Source organism: Bombina bombina, chromosome 2 (genome assembly GCF_027579735.1).
Source record: "Bombina bombina isolate aBomBom1 chromosome 2, aBomBom1.pri, whole genome shotgun sequence".
Classification (NCBI taxonomy): domain Eukaryota; kingdom Metazoa; phylum Chordata; class Amphibia; order Anura; family Bombinatoridae; genus Bombina; species Bombina bombina.
The window spans coordinates 373,361,660-373,384,559 of record NC_069500.1 but is presented as its reverse complement, the minus strand read 5'-3'; the positions used below and the strand labels follow the sequence as shown (position 1 = coordinate 373,384,559).

Below are 22,900 nucleotides of genomic sequence, written 5' to 3'. Positions count from 1 at the left end.
GATATAGTAATGAGATCTGATTATACCTACAAGCTCAACCCATTTTGTTAGGTTGTGGCTTCAAAACACAAAATCAGCTAATTCTTATACACAAATAAGCCTTAAAAAAAGCACATCTCATACATTTTATACTCTGCAGCTGGTAAAAAAAAGTAATTGGAAACACATTAAGGGAAAAACTATTTTATAGTATACTGTCCCTTTAAGCAACGTTACACTATGATTTTTCTCTCCTATTTATATAGGAACAATGAAACTGACCATATAAAGAGATATGTACTGTGAACATTTGTGTAATCAGCCCAAGATGTCTTTAAATGCAAAGGAATTTCATTAGATTTTTATTTATTTGCCTTAATTTATTACATTTAGAAAATCTCTATGCTTTTAGAAATAAAAATATATTTAACAATACTTAAAGTATACTTATTTATTATTTTAACTTTAAAAAAAATGCCAGTGCCATACATTTTTGGATTTATTTGAAGGGACAGGAGAGTTGTCCTTACTAATGACATGAGGTTAAATCCGATTACTACTTTACAAAATGGCAACCAAATCCAGTTTTACACCCTCTGTGCAGCAATGATTTAGTATTTTTAGCATAAATGATGTGCTGCAATGTGAAATCTTTGCAGAATTTGAAAACCATAAATAACAACTGTAGAAAAGTGAACAATGACGACCATACAGGCTCGCTCTGCAGACACAGAGAATGCACACACACATTTATATAAGAGTGTATATAGCGCAGTAACAGGCTAAGATTTACACATTCAATATAGGGTTTACCAAATAGCATTTTAGTGCAACAATGTATTAAACAAATGATTGCTGCCAACTACGTGTTAAAAACATCCAAAGGTGTTACGTAGGCACAAGCTGGATTAGGATTTGTAATGCATGAATACATCACTCATGAGCCAATCAGAAGAGGCATAAGCATGTAGCTACCAATCACTCACCAAACAAAATACCAAATGCCTGACACAGGTGAGAAAAACATATTGTTTCCCATAAGTTTACTTTGCAACAAGTTTTTTTTTTTTTTTAAATTGATTCAAGTTTTCCTTTGTTTAAACCACAATAAATCCAGCAAAATATATTTGAGTAATAAAACAATCAACCAAAAATTAAGATACAAATTCACTAAAATTACCTACAAACAGAACTACAAAAAAATGCTGTTTGAGAAATACCAGCACAAAACTTTATTGCTGCTTACTGACCCTGAGAAAGCTTTAAGCAGCAATAGATACTAAACATTTGGCTGCTAACATGTCTAAGCTACACAGACTCAATGCACTTCTACTCCTAACAATAAAAATACATAATTGTACATAAAAATCCCCCAACAATTCTACAAAGCCATATTCTGACCACAATCTACTCTTGGCCTTAGCTAGATATATACTAAATACATCTACATTATTTAATCCACAGCACTGTGTGAAAATTACTTATTGCAAGCAAGAGACTAATTATAAAAATTGAAATACAATATGCTCCCAATACATATATATATATATATTAAAACATTTGATTAACATGTATATCTAAAAATCAAGCCTTAAAAACAGGTAGGAAATGAAATTAAATGGCAAGAATATATATATAAATCAGTATATACATAGATTTGTTAGGCAGTGAGTTGCTTTAACATTACACAGGTACATAAAATCATACGTACAGACACGATTAAAAGGACAGTCACATCAATGCACGCGTAACAATAGAATATTTGTATATTTAAACTATAGAACATATTTTAAAACACAGACTCATCTTCCCAAATAGTGTATATGGGTATGTTTAGAGGAACACAGTGTTTAAAGAAGCCCAGAGGGTGGGAAAAATCTTAATAAAATTGTGCTATCAATTAAAATAAAGAATTCATACTGTTTAAACAGTCATTCGAAGCTGCGCACTGTGACCATGTAAATTATCCATCAAAGCTTTCCTCCATTTAGTATAAACAGTTCTATTCCAACTGGAAAAAAACAAAAATCATTCATCAAATAAAATTCTTTTGAGAGAAAGTAATACATGATTTGTAGGCAACTGATTTAGATTACATATTTTTTATATAATAAAACACACATAATACGGTAACGGTGTAAAAAGAAATTTATCAACAAAGTATATTTGCACTTAAAAGGGATACAAAAACCAAATTTTTTCTTTCATGATTCAGATAGAGCATGCAGATTTAAGCAACTTTCTAATTTACTACTACAGTACTACTATAATTTTTTCTGTTTTCTTGGTATTTTTATTTGAAAAGCAGGAAAGGAAGCTCAGGAGCCGGACCATTTTAAGTTCAGCACCTGAGTAGTGCTTGCTGATTGGTGGCTAAATGTAGACACCAATCAGCAAGTGTTATCCAGGGTGCTGGACCGAAAAATGGGCCGTCTCCTAAGCTTTTATTCCTGCTTTTTTGAATAAAGACACCAAGAGAACAAAGAAAAATTGATAAAATGAGTAAATTAGAAAGTTGCTTAAAATTGCATGCTTTATCTGAATCATGAAAGAAAAAAATTGGGTTTACTATCCCTTTAACTATTTCTTGCTTTCTTCTAGTTTTAACATTCTGGAGGCAAGAAAATACAGAACCTCAGCATTAAAGAATTGAAACAAATGAACTACAGCTGTTCTATTCATATAAACCTCCCTATAGAAAAAAACAAAACAAAAACAAAGAAAACTTAAATCATTAATTCATTCATATCTTAGTCACACTCTGAAATTGTGTATCAACAGAATGGTGCTTTTTTTCTAGCTGGTGTAGAGTGAATAATACATAAGGACTATTGTTCACCAGCTCTATCCAGGCTTTCAATGACTCTTGTTAGACGGATATTTAGAAGCCTAATTTGGTTGTCAAGGTGGTCAATTTTCTCTTCTAAGTTGTTGCTGCTTCTTCTCCAGTAAAGACCAACAGGTCCTGTCATAAAATAGATGGCAACAACAAAGCACAGAGGGATCATGGCATGTTCTGGCTCTCCTTCATATTTCTGCAGAATGTACACACAGGAGAGAGCGAAAAGAATCACGCGGACCACTGAGAAGAAGCGTCCAAAAATAAAATGCAAGATGTAGAAAAAGAATCCCAGGAACAAAGAGGCAAACCAATAGGCCAGAAGGACTGCAACTACCAGCATGAGGACTCTGGTAGGGTTACTAGCGACAGCTACTGGGCTGAAGTAGTGTGTCAGGTTGGAAGCTGAAAAATATAAAATAAAGTGGAACAACATGTTAAACATGAAGACAAAATTTCTGCAGTAATTGCAAAGCATACTTGCCAACAGCTGAATGATTAAAGGGACATTCTAGTGCAAAATTGTCATCTTAAAATAAGGGCCTGGCGCTCTGAACTTGAGTCACAAGACACCCACGGTCGCCCCACACTCCCCCCCCCACAACATTATATATACTTTATGACAGAGCTCAAGAGATGTTGTACAAATGGAGTATATGTTTCCCCACAAATTCTGAAACATTCTTGGTGGAAATGAAAATGTATTAATTGCGTATTATGGGACAGTATCCACAATTTGGATGCGGCAGGTGAGTTCAGGTTTTCCCCACAAGCTAAAGTTTTACACCAGCAGCTAATTAAAAGGGATAGTAAAGTCCAAATTAAACTTTCGTAATTCAGATAGGGCATGCAATTTTATAAAACTTTCTAATTTAGTTTTATTATCAAATTTGCTTTGTTCTCTTGCGATTCTTAGTTGAAAGCTAAACCTAGATGGGCCCATATGCTAATTTCTAAGCTCTTGAAGCCCGCCTCATCTGAATGCATTTGACAGTTTTTCACAGCTAGAGAGCGTTAATTCTAGGGGTCGACCGATAATTGGTGCTGCCAATATTTTGGGCCGATATCCCCAATTTCTAACGTTATTGGCACCAAACTCACCGATATGCCCGATATCAAGCTCAATGAATTTGCTCCTGCGGATAGCATTTGAGGAGCCGCACCACGTCATGACGTCTTCAAAGTCACCCCTACAAACCCTGCAGGCGGAGCTCCCAGCACAGCGGTAGAGGATTAGAGGCATGTACTGTAGCAGCTCTGCACAACCGGCCACACAGTTATATGATAGGGGAAAAGCAATTCAGCTGATGTGTTGTACAAGCCGGGTTAGTTATTTTCTAAGCCTGTGCCAGTCATTTTTCTAAGCCTGTGCCAGTCAAGAGCTGATGTAGCTGAGGCTTATACATTTATTCAATGTCCTCTGCAGCAGTGCATTAACACATTTGGGCAAAGATATCACTGTCTAGTTTGGGGCTCTCACTCTCTGTGGGCTGGAGAGTATTACTTCCCAGTGGGTAGTACATACTATAAATCTTGTCTGTACTTTGATATGGGCATATACTTGGCATAAAGAGGTACAGGATACTATTTAAACCTGCTCTGTATTGTGATATGGGCATAAACCTAGCATAAAGTGGTAGAGAATATGCTATAAAAAGTAAATTTATGCTTACCTGATAAATTAATTTCTTCTATGGTACGACAAGTCCACGGATTCATCCTTTACTTGTGGGATATTATCCTCCTGCTAACAGGAATTGGCAAAGAGCACCACAGCAGAGCTGTCTATATAGCTCCTCCCTTAGCTCCACCCCCCAGTCATTCGACCGAAGGTACAGGAATAAAAAGGAGAAACTAAAAGGTGCAGAGGTGACTGAAGTTTAAAATAAAAAATTATAATCTGTCTTAAAATTACAGGGTGGGCCGTGGACTTGTCGTACCATAGAAGAAATTAATTTATCAGGTAAGCATAAATTTACTTTTCTTCTATAAGGTACGACAAGTCCACGGATTCATCCTTTACTTGTGGGATACAATACCAAAGCTATAGGACACGGATGAACGGGAGGGACAAGACAGATGGCTAAACAGAAGGCACCACTGCTTGAAGAACTTTTCTCCCAAAAATAGCCTTGAAGAAGCAAAAGTATCAAATTTGTAAAATTTGGAAAAGGTATGAAGTGACGACTAAGTCGCAGACTTACAAATCTGTTCAACAGAAGCATCATTTTTAAAAGCCCATGTGGAAGCCACCGCTCTAGTAGAGTGAGCTGTAATTTTTTCAGGAGGCTGCTGTCCAGCAGTCTCGTATGCCAAACGGATGATGCTTTTCAGCCAAAAAGAAAGAGGTAGCCGTAGCTTTTTGACCTCAACGTTTTCCAGAATAGACAACAAACAAAGAAGATGTTTGACGGAAATCTTTGGTCGCTTGCAAGTAAAACTTCAAAGCACGAACCACGTCCAAGTTGTGCAACAGACGCTCCTTCTTAGAGGAAGGATTAGGACACAGGGAAGGAACAACAATTTCCTGATTAATATTCTTATTATTAACAACCTTAGGAAGGAATCCAGGTTTGGTACGCAAAACCACCTTATCAGAATGGAAAACAAGATAAGGTGAGTCGCATTGCAATGCAGATAGTTCAGAAACTCTTTGAGCCGAAGAGATAGCAACTAAACACAGAACTTTCCAAGATAGAAGATGGAATGCATAGGTTCAAACGGTACCCCTTGAAGAACTAAATTCAAACTCCATGGCGGAGTTAAATGCAGGCTTGATTCTAACTAAAGCCTGACAAAACGACTGAACGTCTGGAACATCTGCCAGATGCTTGTGTAGTAAAATTGATAAAACAGATATCTGTCCCTTTAGGGAACTAGCTGATAACCCCTTCTCCAATCCTTCTTGGAGAAGGACAAAATCCTAGGAATCCTGATCTTACTCCATGAGTAGCCTTTGGATTCGCACCAAAAAAGATATTTACGCCATATCTTATGATCAATTTTCCTAGTGACAGACTTTCGAGCCTGAATCAAGGTATCTATGATCGACTCAGAGAATCCCCGCTTAGATAAAATCAAGCGTTCAATCTCCAGGCAGTCAGTCGCAGAGAAACTAGATTTGGATGCTGGAACAGACCTTGAATGAGAAGGTCCTGTCGCAGTGGCAGTGTCCATGGTGGTAGAGATGACATGTCCACCAGGTCTGCATACCAAGTCCTGCGTGGCCACGCAGGTGCTATCAAAATCACCGAAGCTCTCTCCTGTTTGATTCTGGCAATCAGACGAGGGAGGGGAGGAAATGGTGGAAACACATAAGCCAGGTTGAACGACCAAGGTACTGCTAGAGCATCTATCAGTACTGCTTGAGGATCCCGTGATCTGGGCCCGTAACAAGGAAGTTTGGCGTTCTGACGAGACGCCATCAGATCCAATTGTGGTGTGCCCCATTAAATCAATTGTGCAAACACCTCCGGATGGAGTTCCCACTCCCCCGGATGAAAAGTCTGACGACTTAGAAAATCCGCTTCCCAGTTCTCCACTCCTGGGATATAGATTGCTGATAGATGGCAAGAGTGAGTCTCTGCCCATCGAATTATTTTGGTAACCTCTATCATCGCTAGAGAACTCTTTTCCCCCCCCCCAATGATTGATATATGCTACAGTCATGATATTGTCCAACTGGAATCTTATGAATCTGGCCGAAGCCAGCTGAGGCCACGCCTGAAGCGCGTTGAATATCGCTCGCAATTCTAGAATATTTAATCGGGAGGAGAGCCTCCTCCTGAGTCCACACTCCCTGTGCTTTCAGGGAATTCCAGACTGCACCCCAGCCTAATAGGCTGGCGTCCGCCGTCACTATGACCCATGCTGGCCTGCGGAAACACATTCCCTGGGACAGATGATCCTGTAACAACCACCAAATTAGAGAGTCTCTGGTCTCTTGATCCAGATTTATCTGAGGAGATAAATTTGCATAATCCCCATTCCACTGTTTGAGTATGCATAGTTGCAGTGGTCTGAGATGCAAGCGAGCAAATGGAACTATGTCCATTGCCGCTATCATTAGTCCGATTACCTCCATACACTGAGCTACGGAAGGCCGAGGAATGGAATAAAGAGCTCGGCAGGTGGTTAAAATCTTTAATTTCCTGACCTCCGTCAGAAAAATTTTCTGTCTACCGAATCTATCAGAGTTCCCAGGAATGGAACTCTCGTGAGGTGGAGAAGTGAACTCTTTTTTACGTTCACCTTCCACCCGTGAGATCTCAGAAAAGCCAACACGATGTCAGTGTGAGATTTGGCTAGTTGGTAAGTTGACGTCTGAATTAAGATATCGTCCAGATAAGGCGTCACTGCTATGCCCCGCGGCCTTAGAACTGCCAGAAGGGACCCTAGCACCTTTGTGAAAATTCTGGAAGCTGTGGCCAGCCCGAAGGGAAGAGCCACAAACTGGTAATGCTTGTCCAGAAAGGCGAACCTGAGGAACTGGTGATGATCCTTGTGGATAGGGATGTGCAGACCAGGACTTAAGCCATAACGCTCTACGCGCTAAAATGGCAAAACCTGAATTCTTTGCCGCCATTTTAGCCATTTGAAAAGCAGCATCTGTAATGAAAGAATTGGGTAGCTTGTGAACCCTAATTCTTTCCAGAATATCATCCAATGGGGTCTCAACCTGAAGAGCCTCCTCCAGAGCCTCGAACCAAAAAGCAGCTGCAGTAGTTACAGGAACAATGCACGCTATAGGTTGCAGAAGAAAACCCTGATGAATAAATAATTTTCTTTAGGAGACCCTCTAATTTTTTATCCATAGGATCTTTGAAAGCACAACTGTCCTCAATAGGTATAGCTGTACGCTTAGCCAGGGTAGAAATAGCCCCCTCCACCTTAGGGACCGTCTGCCACAAGTCCAGCATGGTGTCTGATATGGGAAACATTTTCTTAAAAGTAGAAGGGGGAGAAAACGGAATACCTGGTTTATCCCACTCCTTAGTGACAATGTCCGAAATCCTCTTAGGGATCGGAAAAACATCAGTGTAGGCAGGAACCTCTAGATATCTGTCCATTTTACACAATTTCTCTGGAACTACAGTAGGGTCACAATCATCCAGAGTTGCTAAAACCTCCCTGAGCAACAAGCGGAGGTGTTCTAGTTTAAATTTAAAAGCCGTCATATCTGAGTCTGTCAGAGGGAACATCGTTCCTGAATCAGAAATCTCTCCCTCAGACAGCAAATCCCTCACCCCCAACTCAGAACATTGTGAGGGTACATCGGATATGGCTAATAAAGCGTCAGAGGGCTCAGCATTTGTTCTCACACCAGACCTACTGCGCTTCCCCTGCAACCCAGGCAGCTTAGATAAAACCTCTGTGAGGGTAGTATTCATAACTGCGGCCATATCTTGCAGGGTGAAAGAATTAGACGCACTAGAATTACTTGGCGTCGTTTGTGCGAGCGTTAATGGTTGGGACACTTGGGGAGAATTAGATGGCATAACCTGATTCCTTCTGACTGAGAATCATCCTGCGACATACTTTTAGTAGCTAAAATATGTTCTTTGCAATTTATTGCCCTTTCAGTGCATGAGGGACACATTTTAAGTGGGGGTTCCACAATGGCTTCTAAACACATTGAACATTGGCTTTCCTCAATGTCAGACATGTTGAACAGGCTAGTAATGACCACAAACAAGCTTGAAAACACTTTTAGAGAAAAAATAATCTTAAAAAACGGTACTGCGCCTTTAAGAGAAAGAAAAAAAAAAAGCATACACGTTCTGCAAAACTGCTTTAAAATACACCAATTTTTTATATAAGATTCAATTTATGCAGTTAAGTTTGCCCCACAAGAAACAAAACACACTTAACCCTTTATTGTGAAAACCGGATAGTTAATGAGCCTAAATCCGGAAAAAAAACACCCCCTGCACCTCGCCATAGCCCTGCTGTCGCGCCTACCTGCCCTCAGGGATTGGAAAAATGGGGTTAAAGCTTCGATTTGGCCCAAAACTTCCACAAGGGCCCTTCTGAGTTGGAGCTTGCTGCTTGCTTTGTAAATACAACTGCGCATCTGAGGCGCGAAAATAGGCCCCGCCCATCTCAATGTTTTGTCAGCCTAAATGAACCGCACCAGAGCGGTTTCAAACTAGCCATGTGGGTTCTGAGACCCAAAAAGAAGCCAAAGTGTACCCTCAATAAAGTCTCCAAAAAACGTTATTGCCCAAAAAACGTAAACGGCACTCCCAGCTCACAAAACATTTGCCCACAAACATTCCAAACTCAGTGTCAACCATTTTTTTATAAGCCCCTTATGCAAGCCTAGTAATACCCTTCTATATCTCTTAGGATTACTGCTTACCCTTACCCTCATGGGGATACTGTCAGCCTTTCTGAAATAACACAGTCTCTCCAGAAAAAATTACTGAACATACCTCACTACTATATAGCATGAAAACGTTCCTCACACTGAAGTTTCTTGTACCCCTCAGCCATTCTGTGGGAACTGCTCTGGATCTTAGTGACAAATGCTAAGATCATCAGCCTCCAGGCAGAAATCTTCATCCATCTGCTGCCTGAGAGTAAATAGTACACACTGGTACCATTTAAAATAAAAAACTCTTGCTTGAAGAAAATAAAAACTAACATTTTATCACCTCTTTCACTTTACCCTTCCTAGTACTTAGAGTAGGCAAAGAGAATGACTGGGGGTGGAGCTAAGGGAGGAGCTATATAGACAGCTCTGCTGTGGTGCTCTTTGACACTTCCTGTTAGCAGGAGGATAATATCCCACAAGTAAAGGATGAATCCGTGGACTCGTCGTACCTTATAGAAGAAATAAACATACTCTGTAGTGCGATATGGGCTTACACTTGGCATAAAGGGGTACCGGGAGCTATAAATCTGGTCTGTAGTGTGATATAGGTTTACACTTGGCATAAAGTGTTACAGAATACTATAAATCTGGTCTGTAGTGCGATATGGGAATATACTTCCAACACCACTAAGTGCCACTGAAGGAAGTCTCTGGAGTTGTGGGTCAACATGAAAATAATGTTGTTGTTTTTTGTTTTGTTTTTTAAATAGGATTCACAATAGGATATATTGATATTCCTCTATAAAAAGTCCCCTTGTAAGACCAAATTGTAAGTTATCTTGCTTCATACATTGCACAAAATGGAGGGCTATAACACATTTTAACTCTCACTTTCAGATGACACTGTATTATGCTAAGTTTGCAAATAATTTTAATTTTAAAATGTACAGAATATCGGACCCTGATATCTGTTATCGGCCTGAAAGGCGGCCGATAATCGGTATCGGCCTTGAAGACCACGATATTGGTCTACCCCTATTTAGTTCATGTGTTTCATATAGATAACACTGTGCTCACGCATGTGAAGTTATTTAAGAGTCATTACTAATTGCCTGAAATGCAAGTCTGTCAAAATATCTGAGATAAGAAGGCAGTTAACAGAAGCTTAGATAGAAGGTAATTACTAATTACAGAGGTAAAAAGTATATTTCTATAACAGTGTTGGTTATGCAAAACAGGGGAATGGTAAATAAAAGGGAATATCTATCTTTTTAAACAATAACATTTTTGGTGTTCACTATCCCTTTAATGTCAATTAGATCTTGTTAAATAGTGTGTGCTAGGGCTTTTAGAACCTGTGTGAGAGAAAATATGCTGATGCTAAACTGCTGTCTAAAAGGTACTAGGCCCGTAACTTTGATATTGTTTTGTAAACCTGCTGTGTTCAGCTCAGGAGCATGCTTCTGGGCTGACAAGAGAGACTTTAGCAACATGTTTACCAGTTTGTGGGGGTTAAACACAGATTTCTACGGTGAGTGGTGCAAGAAATTAGAGCATGCCCTTTTTTTCCCAACAGTGTATCTTTAAGTCTAAAATTAGGCAAAAATGTATGTACATTTTTTAGGGGGAAAAAAACATAATTTAGAAAGCAGGCATGATTCAAACCAAGTACGATAGCCAATTGTGACTGCTTTACAAAACTTGTGTTCAAATGATCATAATTGATTTGCTTACCTAGTTTCAATTATACATCAGGCATTTTTATTACATTCAGATGAATTATATTAATATTTAACAGAATTACAGGGACAGGAAACCCTAACATTTCATGATTCGGACAGAACATACAATTCCAAACAACTTTCCAATGTACTTCTATGATCAAATATGCTTAATTCTGTTGTCCATTGCTGAAGGAACAGCATTGCACTACTAGCAGCTAGCTCCCACTAGGGCAGGTTATGTGCGTATTATTTTTCAACAAGGGATACCAAGAGAACGAAGCACATTTGAAAATAGAAGTGAATTTAAACGTGTCTTAAAATAACACTCTCTATTTAAATCATTCAAGTTTAAATTTGACGTTTCTATACCTTTAAATACTGTTAATGCATAAATTCAGTGTCAAGTTTGTCATACAGCACATCCCTACATATAGCAGCTAAAATCTCAACATATAGGGGCCGATTTAACAAATGGCGGGCGGACATGATTCGCTATAGCGAATCATGTCCACCAGACATCTCTAAATGCCAACAGCATCTGATGTCGGAATTTAACAATTATTTAATAATTAATAATTTCTGGTTAAATGCTTGTGCAATGCCGCCCCCTCTACATTCATGGCCAATCGGCCGCTAGCAGGGGGTGTCAATCATTCCAATCGTATTTGATCAGGATGATTGCTGTCCGCCTCAGAGGTGGCTTACAAGTTAAGAAGCAGCTGTCTTACGACCGCTGATTAACTTCTGTTTCCGGCTAGCCAGAAACTTTGGGGGTAGAATGTAGCATTGGCTGCTTAATACATCTACCCCTAAGTGATTAGTTAACATGTAGGGTACTTGCACAAAAATTAAAAGGAATGGATTTTCACTGCAAAAGAAAACCCATTCTTCAAAACGTGTATACAAGCAACAATCAAAGAATTGTATGTGCATTAAAAATGTAACGTTACATCACTAGTATAAACAGAGCTATTATACCCAAGACAAGTACTACCACTAAAAAAATGCTAGACAGAAGAATGTATTCAAATCAAAGCTTAACCTTTTTAAATTTATAAAGTATAAAACAGGTTACTATCTGGTCTCTCCTCCTGAGGGAAAATAATAATAAAAAGTAATATAACAATAATAATAATAAAATCCAGCATTCTCTAAGGGATTGGAAACTTTTCATGATTCCATGCTCAAATAATTAGCAGTTCATTTGCTTTTAATGAACATATCACTGAAATAATATTGCAGGCTAGCTAAGGCTTTGGATACTTGGCAAGAAAATGAAGCTTTTTTTTTTTTTACTTTGCTGCTCAGTGTGCAAAATACTAACACACATGTTTATTAACACTCTTGTAGGAATAATGGCTACATCACTGAATGATAAATATATTTTTAAACTAGTGCTGAGAGATTATTTTGTTGTTGGGCTCATGTCAAGTTCTGTGTGTGCCAAGAAAGAAAGGGAGGTCACAGCTGCGGGTACACAGCAACTACAGCTCTCTGACACATTAGCAGAGTTGCTTCTGAGTTAAAATCACAGATAAAAAAAAAATCTAGACTGTTCCTGTTGATATGAGACTTGGCTCAACATCTTCTACCAAGTGTTTTGTCGCCTGATAAGAGGAAGTTCCTTCTGTGTAGGATTACAATGATCGGTCTTCTTGCCAGCAGATGCCATCTTTATCAATTAATAATCCAGTATTCTCATTGCTTTACTTTAGCATACATGTTCAATAAAATGTGATTTGATTTCACAGCATTCTGGTTTTCTCCCCAATAGGTACAATTGGCGCTCTTCCCTGGCACAAAACACATTAGTTCTCTGTAAAACACCATATGTATAATGTCCCTCCAAATCTCCAGTCCTTTACATAACTATGGAAAGGTTTAAAAATTAGCTTTGAAACCATTAAAATAAACCACCTTCAAGAAAACAAAAACTACTGGGGGCAAGGGAGAAAAAAAGTGTGCAAAACTCTACAGCTTAAAAGGGACACTGAACCCAATTTTTTTCCTTTCATGATTCTGATAGAGCGTGAAATTTTAAGCAACTTTCTAATTAACTCCTATTATCAATTTTTTCTTCGTTCTCTTGGTATCTTTATTTGATAAGCAGGAAATGTAAAGCTTAGGAGCCGGACCATTTTTGGTTCAGCACCATGGATAGCGCTGGCTTATTGGAGGCTTACATTTACCCACTAATAAGCAAGCATAACCCAGGTTCTCAACCAAAAATTTATGCCAGCTCCTATGCATCACATTCCTGCCTTTTAAATAAAGATAGCAAGAGAACGAAGAAAAAATAATAATAGGAATAGAAATTAGAAAGTTGCAGGTTTTATCTGAATCATGAAAGACAAAATGTGGGTTTAGTGTCCCTTTAAGCTACGTTTAAGCCACCTATCAGCAAGCTCTACCCAGGTGCTGAACCAAAAAATGGTCCGGTTCCTAAGCTTTACATTCCTGCTTTTCAAATAAAGTTAGAGAGGGAACGAAGGAAAATTGATAGAAGTAAATTAGAAAGTTGTTTAAAATTGCATGCTCTATCTGAATCAGTAAAGAAAAAAAAATGGGTTTAGTATCCCTTTAATTCAATGCATTTGACAGTTTTTCACAGCTAGAGGGCGTTAGATAATATTGTGCTTCATTTATCAGGATTTGACTGTATTTCTTGTCTAAGTCCTTGGTTTAGTCTTTTTGGCATGAGCTATTTAAAAACCACAAAAACAGGAGTTAGAGCATGGCGTTCTTATTTAAATGTAAGCAAATACCAATATACCTGTGATTAGTGTACAATATACCTTTTATTAGGGTACAAGAAACCTAGGTTTTGGCTGGTTATTGGACCTTGGGCCCGATGATCTAAAGGTCTCTGGGCTGGTGAGATTATCAAAGAATGTTCGCCAGGACTTCTATTTCCCTAGTGGAATGATCTAAAGCTAGTGTCTTGCTAAGGGGCATATACTTAATTTTTGTACGGGGAGGAGATGCATATACATTACAAAAGCACACAATAAAATTTGTATTTTAAAAATATTACAAAACGAATAATTGAACCATTCGCATAAAAATACAAAAGGAAATTTTTTATTTTTTTTTTAAAGTGAAAGTAATTTTTTTTTTTAACGAAACAAGCTTTATTAATGAGACGGGTTGTAGCATTACATGTACAGCAAAATGATAACATAAACATCCGCATATACTTTTACATGTAAGTGGTTCTTTATGACACACTCTATACAATATAAGTCTAGAATATTTAATATTTTAAATCTGGTTGTCATCCGAGAGTGAGCAGTTGAATCAAGTCCATTAACTTTGAGCTTGTAACCACATTTTAGTGTTTCTCATGTGTTGTAATAGAACAGCTCATTTTTGTAGTATGAGACCTTGAAAGAGTACATCAGGTATTCATCTTAACAACACAATACAGATCTTCAACTTACTTACTACATACAGCTGAGAGTAACTGGTTACCTGATGTGGTCACCCTTGGGAGTGGGAGAGAGAGAAGAGAGGAGGAGGAAAGAGCTAGGAGGGAGGAAGAAAGAAGAAAGAGAGAAGAAAAAAATAAAAATTGAAGTGTGGGAAGGAGAAGGGGGCGGGAGCGAGTGTGTGATCCGGAACAGAGCGTAGCTCTGAGTGAGTATTACAATCCCTGTCCCTCCCAAGTCAATAGCATAATTTCATGTGTGCCTAATTTGCCAGTTTTGAGATAGTGATATCTTGAGTCTGAGCAATTCTTCTACCCTGTCTCTCCATTCCTGCAAGCTTGGGATATGCTGCTTTTTCCAGTATAATGGTATTAATCCTTTTGCTCCACTCAGCATTAGCAGAAAGAGCAGGTACCCGTCTTCTCTGATGACCTTGGGTAGCTCATGATAAATAAGATAACTTGACCTGGGAGCGATACCAATCTTGAGAATCCTACCCATCTCTCTCAGAGTCTCCTCCCAGAAAGGGCGTATGTGTGGGCACGGCCACCAAATGTGTAAGAGGGTACTCTCCTCCCCGCATCCCCTCCAGCACTCACCACTTGTGTTAGGATAAATTTTTCTAAGTCGTTGGGGAGTCAAATACCATCTGCTTAAAAATTTGTAGAGCATCTCTTGTATTCTAGCAGATACGGATGCTCTTATAGCTTTTTCAAAGATCTTAAGCCAATCCTCAAATTCTATGTCCTGTTCCACGTCAGCCCGCCAGGCTTGTACATATGTCGGAAGGGTGGATTCTCCCTTTGCCAATAAGAGTTTGTAAAGTTGCGATATTAAGTGTGATGGGGCCTGAGACATTATACACAAGACCTCAAAGATTGTTTTATGTCTGGTTAATGAAGATTTTTCTTTATGGGAATTAAAGTAGTGTGTGATTTGCGCCATTCTGAACCATGACATGAAGATAGTTTGGTCCCACTCAGCTAACTCCTCTTGTGTTTTTATTTTACCTTGTTGGTGTATGTTAGATATCGAGGAATCTGCAAAAGGGTATGATCTGCCAGGGATATGTGGTCTGAATTCTATACCTAGGTCGGGGTTTTCATTGATAGGTGGGACTGGCGAGCTGAAAGTAGAGATAAAAGACTCTGTACGGATCAATCCTACATTTCTCCTCTGGAGGATTTCGTTATCTATTTATATATATATATATTTTTATCTATCTATGCTCTATTAAGTGAATTTTGACTCCATTCTACTAGTCTCTGTAGGGTTATGGCTCTTTGGTATTCTTTTAAGTGTGGGACCCCTATTCCCCCTCTATTTCTAGGCAGGTAGATAGTTTTCCTCCTGATTCTAGGTTTTTGCCCATTCCAGATATAGGCTTCCATAGCTGATTGTATGTGATGTAGACAGTGTGATGCAGACAAAGGGACTGTCTGTAGGATGTATAACACTCTTGATAGCACGTTCATCTTGACACCAACCCGACCCTAGCCAGGAAATGGTTTTGTTTTTCCAGTTAGCACAATCGCTAATGATTTAATTTTGTATGCGTTTATAAATTTAGTTCTACCAGTTCCCCCAATTCAGGTGTAATCGTGATACCAAGATATTTTATGGAGTGATGGGCAATTTTTATAGGACAGTTGGATTTAACGGCATCAAAGATGCTAGGGGGTTCCGTGATGTTTAGAATTTCGGATTTTAAGCAGTGACCTGACTGAATCAGATATCGTCAAGAGGACATCGTCCGCGTACATTGCAAGTTTGTGCTCTGAGCCACCTATATTGATGCCTTTTATCTGTGGGTTGGCTCTAATTTTACAAGCTAGTACCTCAATAGTAAGGGCAAATAGAAGTGGTGAGAGGGGGCATCCCTGCCTTGTACTGTTTTTAATTTGGAATGTTTTGGATAGGGTGCCATTTACCCTCACCTTCGGCGTAGAGTATAATGACATCACATTCTTAATGAACCTAGGCCCGAAGCCGAATTTGCTCAAAGTATGTTGCATGAAGGACCAATTAATCTGGTCAAATTCTTTTTCAGCATCTGTTGAAACGAGTGCAAGCGGGACCTTGAAAATATTCAGTAACTCAGGGGCCAGAATGTCTACGAATAATTTATAGTACCTAGCTCCAAAGCCGTCTGGCCCTGGGCTTTTGCCTATCGGGAAATCTTTAATGGCTTTTTTTTTTTTTAATTCCCTCTAGCGTGAAGGGGGTATCCAGTGAATCAGCGTCTTGCTTAGATAATCTAGGCAACTAAACATTAAATAAATAGATAAGTCGAAATACCCTGGTCCCCACCTTCTTCATGGTGGTGCTTTATATTATATAGGAATTCATAATAAGTGCTAAAAATGTCAGATTTCCCATCAGCACTGACGGTACCCGCTTGGCCCGTCATTTGATGGACGTAAGATTTTAGTTTTTTACGCAAGATAGCCCTGGCCAGTAGTTTCCCTGCTTTGTCTCCCTGCTCAAAAAATTGCTGCCTAAGAATAAAATCTTTCTTTTGATGTTCCTCCTGCAAAAAGTGCAGAAGTTCTATTCTAGCCAGGGTTAAGGATGCCTGGAGAGCTTCATCCGCCGGATGCATCTTGTGGGTGTGCTCTGCGTTCGTGACCCGGGACAGGAGTGTGTGATAGCGATCTTTTTTTTGTCCGACAAGTTTAGCCTTCCGTTTGATAAGAATGCCTCTGATGGTACACTTATGTGCCTCCCAAATATTTGTATTTTTAATGCCTTCATCAGTGTTGAGTTGGAAATAGTCTACCAACGCCTCTTGAATTTCTATTTTGAATAACTGGTTGTCAAGTAGTGTATCATCTAGATTCCACACAAAGGGTGTGACAGGGACATTGGGCCAGAGGATGGAACAGCTAACTGGCGCATGGTCGGACCAAGTGATAGAATGAATGTTACTACTAGTGGTGGTGGTGAGGCCTGTTGGGTCGGTAAATAGGTAGTCTATCCTCAAATATTTTCTATGAGGATTGGAGTAGAAGGTGAAATCCCTTGAGGTAGGGTGCTGTGTGCCCCAGATATCGTTAAGTGCCAACTCTTTTAAGGAGGAGGCCATGCGCCTAAGTGTCTTGTGGGGAGTGCTGGAGATACCGTTTGATGTGTCTAGGGTGGGGTCTAGGGATGCATTGAGGTCCCCGCCCAAGAACAAAATACCCGTTTGTATTTCAAGGATTTTACGGGTGATGTTCTGAAGGAAAGAATGCTGGGATTGGTTAAGACAATATATGTTTGCCAGTGTGATGGGTCTTCCGAAGAGGGAGCCAGTGAGAATCAGGTACCTGCCCTCTGGGTCGCGATGCGCCTGCGTGAGCTGAAATAGCAGTTTAGCGCTAAGCTGAATAGCCACACCATTTTTTTTTCTCGGGACCTGACGTAAAGTGTGCAGTAGGATATCGGTGACTAAACGATTTGGGTTTGTGTGTAGCGGAGTAGTGCGTTTCGCGTTTCTTGTCTCTCTCTATCTATATATATATATCTCAAATCTCCCCCTAATCTATGTAGGTCTCTTAGAACTATAGAGTGCTTGCTAGGGCTATTAAATCCCTTAACGTTTATAGTGAGAAGTTTTACAGGTAGTTTAATGCGGTTTCGTTGTGGGGCCATGCTGGGGATGGGGCAAGGAAATGGTGAGGAAAAGGAAAAAAAAAAAAGAAGAAAAAAGAAATGGGGGGGGGGGGGAAGGGGTAGAGTGAATTGACTTCTGAGTCAAGAGAAAAGACCAGTGCAAGTACTGCGCTGAAAACAATAAGTTAATATACAATCCTCGCAGTCAGTAAGTGCGGAAAAAAGGTATACAACAAGTGTTACAACAACAAATCAGGGGTAGTTTTCCCCACATCTTCACATAAAAAAAATCTGTGCATTCCTGAGATATGGGTGTCGTTTCTATAGCCTATCTAATCTAGTGTTTGAGAACTATAGTGCAGCTAAATACATTCAGAACAGTGCAATCAAACATGTTTAAACTGTTGAGTCTATTTAAAATATAAACCTGTTCACCCCAGCGGGTCTCCAACATATATTAATGAGGAGTCAGCGTTAAAGGGACAGTCTAGGCCAAAATAAACTTTCATGATTCAGATAGAGCATGTAATTTCAAACAATTTTCCAATTTACTTTTATCACCAATTTTGCTTTGTTCTCTTGGTATTCTTAGTTGAAAGCTTAACCTAGAATAACTGTGCTCGTGCACAAGAAGTTATCTGGGAGCAGACACTGATTGGCTAGACTGCAAGTCTGTCAAAAGAACTGAAAAAAGGGGCAGTTTGCAGAGGCTTAGATACAAGATAATCACAGAGGTTAAAAGTATATTATTATAACTGTGTTGGTTATGCAAAACTGGGAAATGGGTAATAAAGGGATTATCTATCTTTTAAAACAATAAAAATTCTGGTGTAGACTGTCCCTTTAAGGCTTCCACCGTGGCCCCTAGCTATGTCCTTATTATAATCAACATCTTGCGCCAAATAGTTTGCCACAAATCTAGATTGTGCCTGTTATTGGCCCAACCATAGCAGTGCAATATGGGTATAACTAAGTGTTGTGTACATTGTACTGGTTCTATGTAGCAAGTGTTTACAAGCTATGGGCTTTCAGGGCGAGATTGAGGACAGCAGCTCCCCCCAACCATCTGGATTCTTGGGTATTCCCACTAGGGAGGTGAATTATCTAAGACATAAAACATTGCAAACAGTAGTAAACAACAATACACATTGACTTATCTGAACTGCCCTTCAGTGACCACAGTGAACATATCAAATAAGTCCCTTGGGGGGGTTAAACTGATTTCCCCCTAGGCTTTGGAAGAGAAAGGACTAGTACCAGCTATGGCTTAATGCCAGTGTCTCTCAGCCAGGAAGTTGCAGGATCTCATTTGGGTCTTCTCCGGGTGGGAGTGCCGGAGCAGCAGACAGAGGTGGTCTTATGTCAATGCCCAGGGCTTGCATTGTTCTTGGTGGCAATGAGACTTGTGGGAAAACCCCACCTGTACAGTATCTTCTTTTCTTTCAATACTGATGTGATAAACCTCAAGTCCTGTCTCTTTTGTAGGGTAGTCGGACATAGGTCTGAGTACACCTGTATTTCAGAGCCTTTGAATTCCAAAGGATGCTTTATCCTAGCAAACTTCAGGATGTCCTCTTTATCTTTAAAAGGATAGTAACTTTATTATGATGTCTCTAGGGGGCGCTCTATTTTGTGGTATTGGGGCGCAGGGCCCTGTGTGCTCTATTTGGACCTCTGGAGCAGAATCTGCATTTTTAAGATATCTGACGAACTCCTGGATGTATTTTTGCAGGGAAGGGGGGTCAACTGACTCAGGAACACCCTGCAATCTGAGGTTATTCCTCAGACTCCTGTTTTCTAAATCCTTGATGCGTGCCATAAGATTCTGGACTACACCCTCTTGGGCCTGCAGAATGCTGGATTGGTGCTGGAGGTCCGAGCTGAGAGTTTCGTGTTTTTCTGCCATCTGGGTTACACGCTGGTCCACAGCTGTTAAATCTTTCTTTAATTCTCCAAACATCGACTTGAAATCTAGCATAGCTTCTTTGATATCTTCTTTAGAAGACAGATGTTTGATGTCCTCTTTAGTAATATAGTTTTGGTGTTGGGTCTGAGCCTCAGATCCGTGAGCTTGTGCCGTGGCAGTATGTTTATTTGGCTCCTGCAAGGCCCTGGTGCTGGCCGGGGCAGAATCTGTAGTTATTAGATAATTTTTCATAACTGAGGTGTGTGCACCTTTCGTTGGTCTAGTATTTCTTTTGCTTGTCATTCTGGAGTACTAGGCCTCCAGTGGGGCACAATATATGAGTTCTTAAATTCCTTATGGGTCTATGCAGGGGCAGGTATGGGCTCTGAAAACAGACACTCTATGCTTGCTTCTGAATAATCAGCAAGGGAATTAAGACTTAGCTGCAATCCTGCTATATCCAGGTGTATTGGTTTGAAAGCTATGCAGTCTATATTCTATATGTATGTCCCCAGGCTGATTGCTGGTAAGCCTTACTGTACTGGCAGATGAATAGGAGATAAGGCCCCTGAATTTATGCTAGATAGCTATGCTAGATATTATGGCGTGTCTACCCCCAGTCACTCAACTGCTAATCTTCACATGTGCTTGCGGCTGGAGGTGTATCAGCAGTTTGAGAATGCCAAGCCAACTCTCACAGTTGTTCTGCTGCCAGCTATGTCCCGCCACCCACCAGTCTCCTCACTGCGACGTGGATAGTGGGGCCAGTTACGGCCTATATGGGCTCAAGCGCAGACTCAGCTATTTGCTCTGTTAGGGCTCAGAGGCGCGAAAGGTACCTGGAGCTGGTGGCCTGCTTGACGGCAGAGTGGTTTCTCTTCCGCAGCTCTAGTATGCAATTCGACACTTCCCACCCCACCGGGGCTTCCCGATGCGTCTTGCCCTCAGCAGCCTGTGTTCATCTGCGCCATTGTGTCCGGTCTGTGAAAACGGTGTAACAGATGAGCGGCGTGTTCAACCCCGCAGGCGACAGCTGCGACAAGGGATCTTTGGAGCTTGAATGCACAGATTGAAGTGCAAAGACGTTAGGGACTACGGAGCTCGCACAGCATGCAGCCATCTCTGTTCGGCTAGGCTCCGCCCCACTAATCAGTGAAAGTAAATTTTAACAATCAACATTAATGCCATGGATTACAATTATCCTATTATATCTAGTCGCTAACTTTTTTTTGGTATTCCTTCCTATTTTTAATATATTATACTTACATCCCTTATTAACGTCTGACTTCCTCCGCCCCCCTTTAATTTCCTGTTTTTGTTATTTTACACCTAAGAACGATCCCGCCCACTTTTACATGTTCACCCGTGCGCATTCTTAAGCGGTAAAATTTATTGCGCACGTGTGCTTAGTGGCAAAGTATCTAAGTCATTGGCCGTTTCCCTTTAGAGCTCTATGCGCATGCGTGTCTCATGGACGCTCTTCTAGACACGGAGTACATTCAATGAGACACGCATGCACGATTGAATGTGGGGGCGTTTAGTGTAATTTCCAGACGTCAATAGGTGCATCAAAAATCATAAAATTCTTCAACAAAAATTTTAATTTATCAAAAACTTGATAATTGTATGTAAATTACACATATGCACAGCTTAAATCGTAATTTAAGTACACTGGATGTGAAAAAAATCACTTCGAAATTCATACTTTAAAGTACAAGAGTAATTTGTGATTTATAAAATGTTACTATGCAACACTGTGCACTATAGTAATTGTAGAAGTATTGTCCGGAGACGATCTTCTTTGTACCTCAAACAGAGTAGAAATAAACTTTAATAGTGTTAAACTGTTTAAGATGTCCCTTTAAAGACCATTGGAAAATTAATCACATGGTGCAGAGCTACTATATAATTATTTAGATAGAACATGCAATTTTGAACAACTTTCCAAATCACATCTATTATCTTATTTACTTCATTCCTTTGGTATCCTTTGGTTGAAAAGCATACCCAGGTAGGTTTAGGAGCAGGAGTGCACTGTGAGCTAGCCGTTTATTTATGGCTGCACATATTTGCCTATTGTCATTGGCTCACATGCGGCCTGATGTGTACCCAGTCTAGTATGAGAGTGCAGTCCCCTTCCGTGTTTTGTATGTATCTAGGGTTATTACATATGCCTATGCACCCTTGACTTGTTCCCAGTCTGTTTAATTGAGAGCATGCATTGTTTGGCAGTTTTAGGGACCTAGGTCTTGGGAGAGACCTTGATGTGGTACCTGGGCTTGTCCTATTTGGCCAGATGCGGTAACCAACTCTTCCAATTTTGCTTTTAATCCTAACTGAGAGCATGCAACCGAGTGCTGTATTGATTTGTTTTGTAATTTTCCCTATGGGCCTTGCACCCAGACCTGTCTGGGGTTAACTGCCTGTGACTCTGGGGACAGTGCAGCTGCCACAGAGTGCTATTGAGCACCCAGGGCTGTGCATGTTGCAGGGTCATAGGATTTGTACCCAGTCCATGAGAGTGCAGTCCCCTTCCGTGTTTTGTATGGGTCAAGGGTGATTACATAAGTCTATGAACCCTTGACTTGTTCCCAGTTTGTTTGAGAACTTGCATTGTTTGGAAGTTTTAGAGACCCAGGTTTTGGGAGAGACCTTGACGTAGTACCTGGTCTTGTCCCATTTGGCCAGATGCGGTAACTAACTTCCATTTTCGCTTGTAATCGCAGCTGAGAGCATATATATGTGCATAGGTATAGATATATATATATATATACACACATATACACACACACACATATACACACACACATATACATACACAAATCTCAAAGTGTTTAATGTTCCTCTAAATAAGTGTATTGTGAATTTTGAGCAATCTTCACTTGCATACAGCTGGCGGGATAATTCAGTGAGACCAGCTTGTATAAACTGCTTACAGCATTTCACAAGAATTGTGAGAGAGCTTCAGACATACCTTGGGAACTTCCCTGTCCCTTCCTCTTTCTAAAGTTCTGTTTTATTTTAAATAGAGAAAAACAAAGTGCAATGTAATTTGTAAAAGATACACAGAAATATACATAGTATGATCCTAATTTGCTAAAGTAACTCTCATAT

The 22,900-nt window shown here is 39.9% G+C and overlaps 1 protein-coding gene across 1 annotated transcript in view; it reads right to left on the bottom strand.

Moving 5' to 3' along the window:
* Positions 1-328: 328 nt before the first annotated feature.
* Positions 329-22,900, bottom strand: part of BRI3BP (BRI3 binding protein) — a 64,633-nt gene continuing 42,061 nt past the window's right edge. Inside the window, exon 3 of the mRNA XM_053701848.1 lies at positions 329-3,223. Within this exon, the coding sequence (XP_053557823.1) occupies positions 2,808-3,223 (416 nt within the window). The 3' untranslated portion in view covers positions 329-2,807. The remainder of the gene's footprint in view (positions 3,224-22,900) is intronic.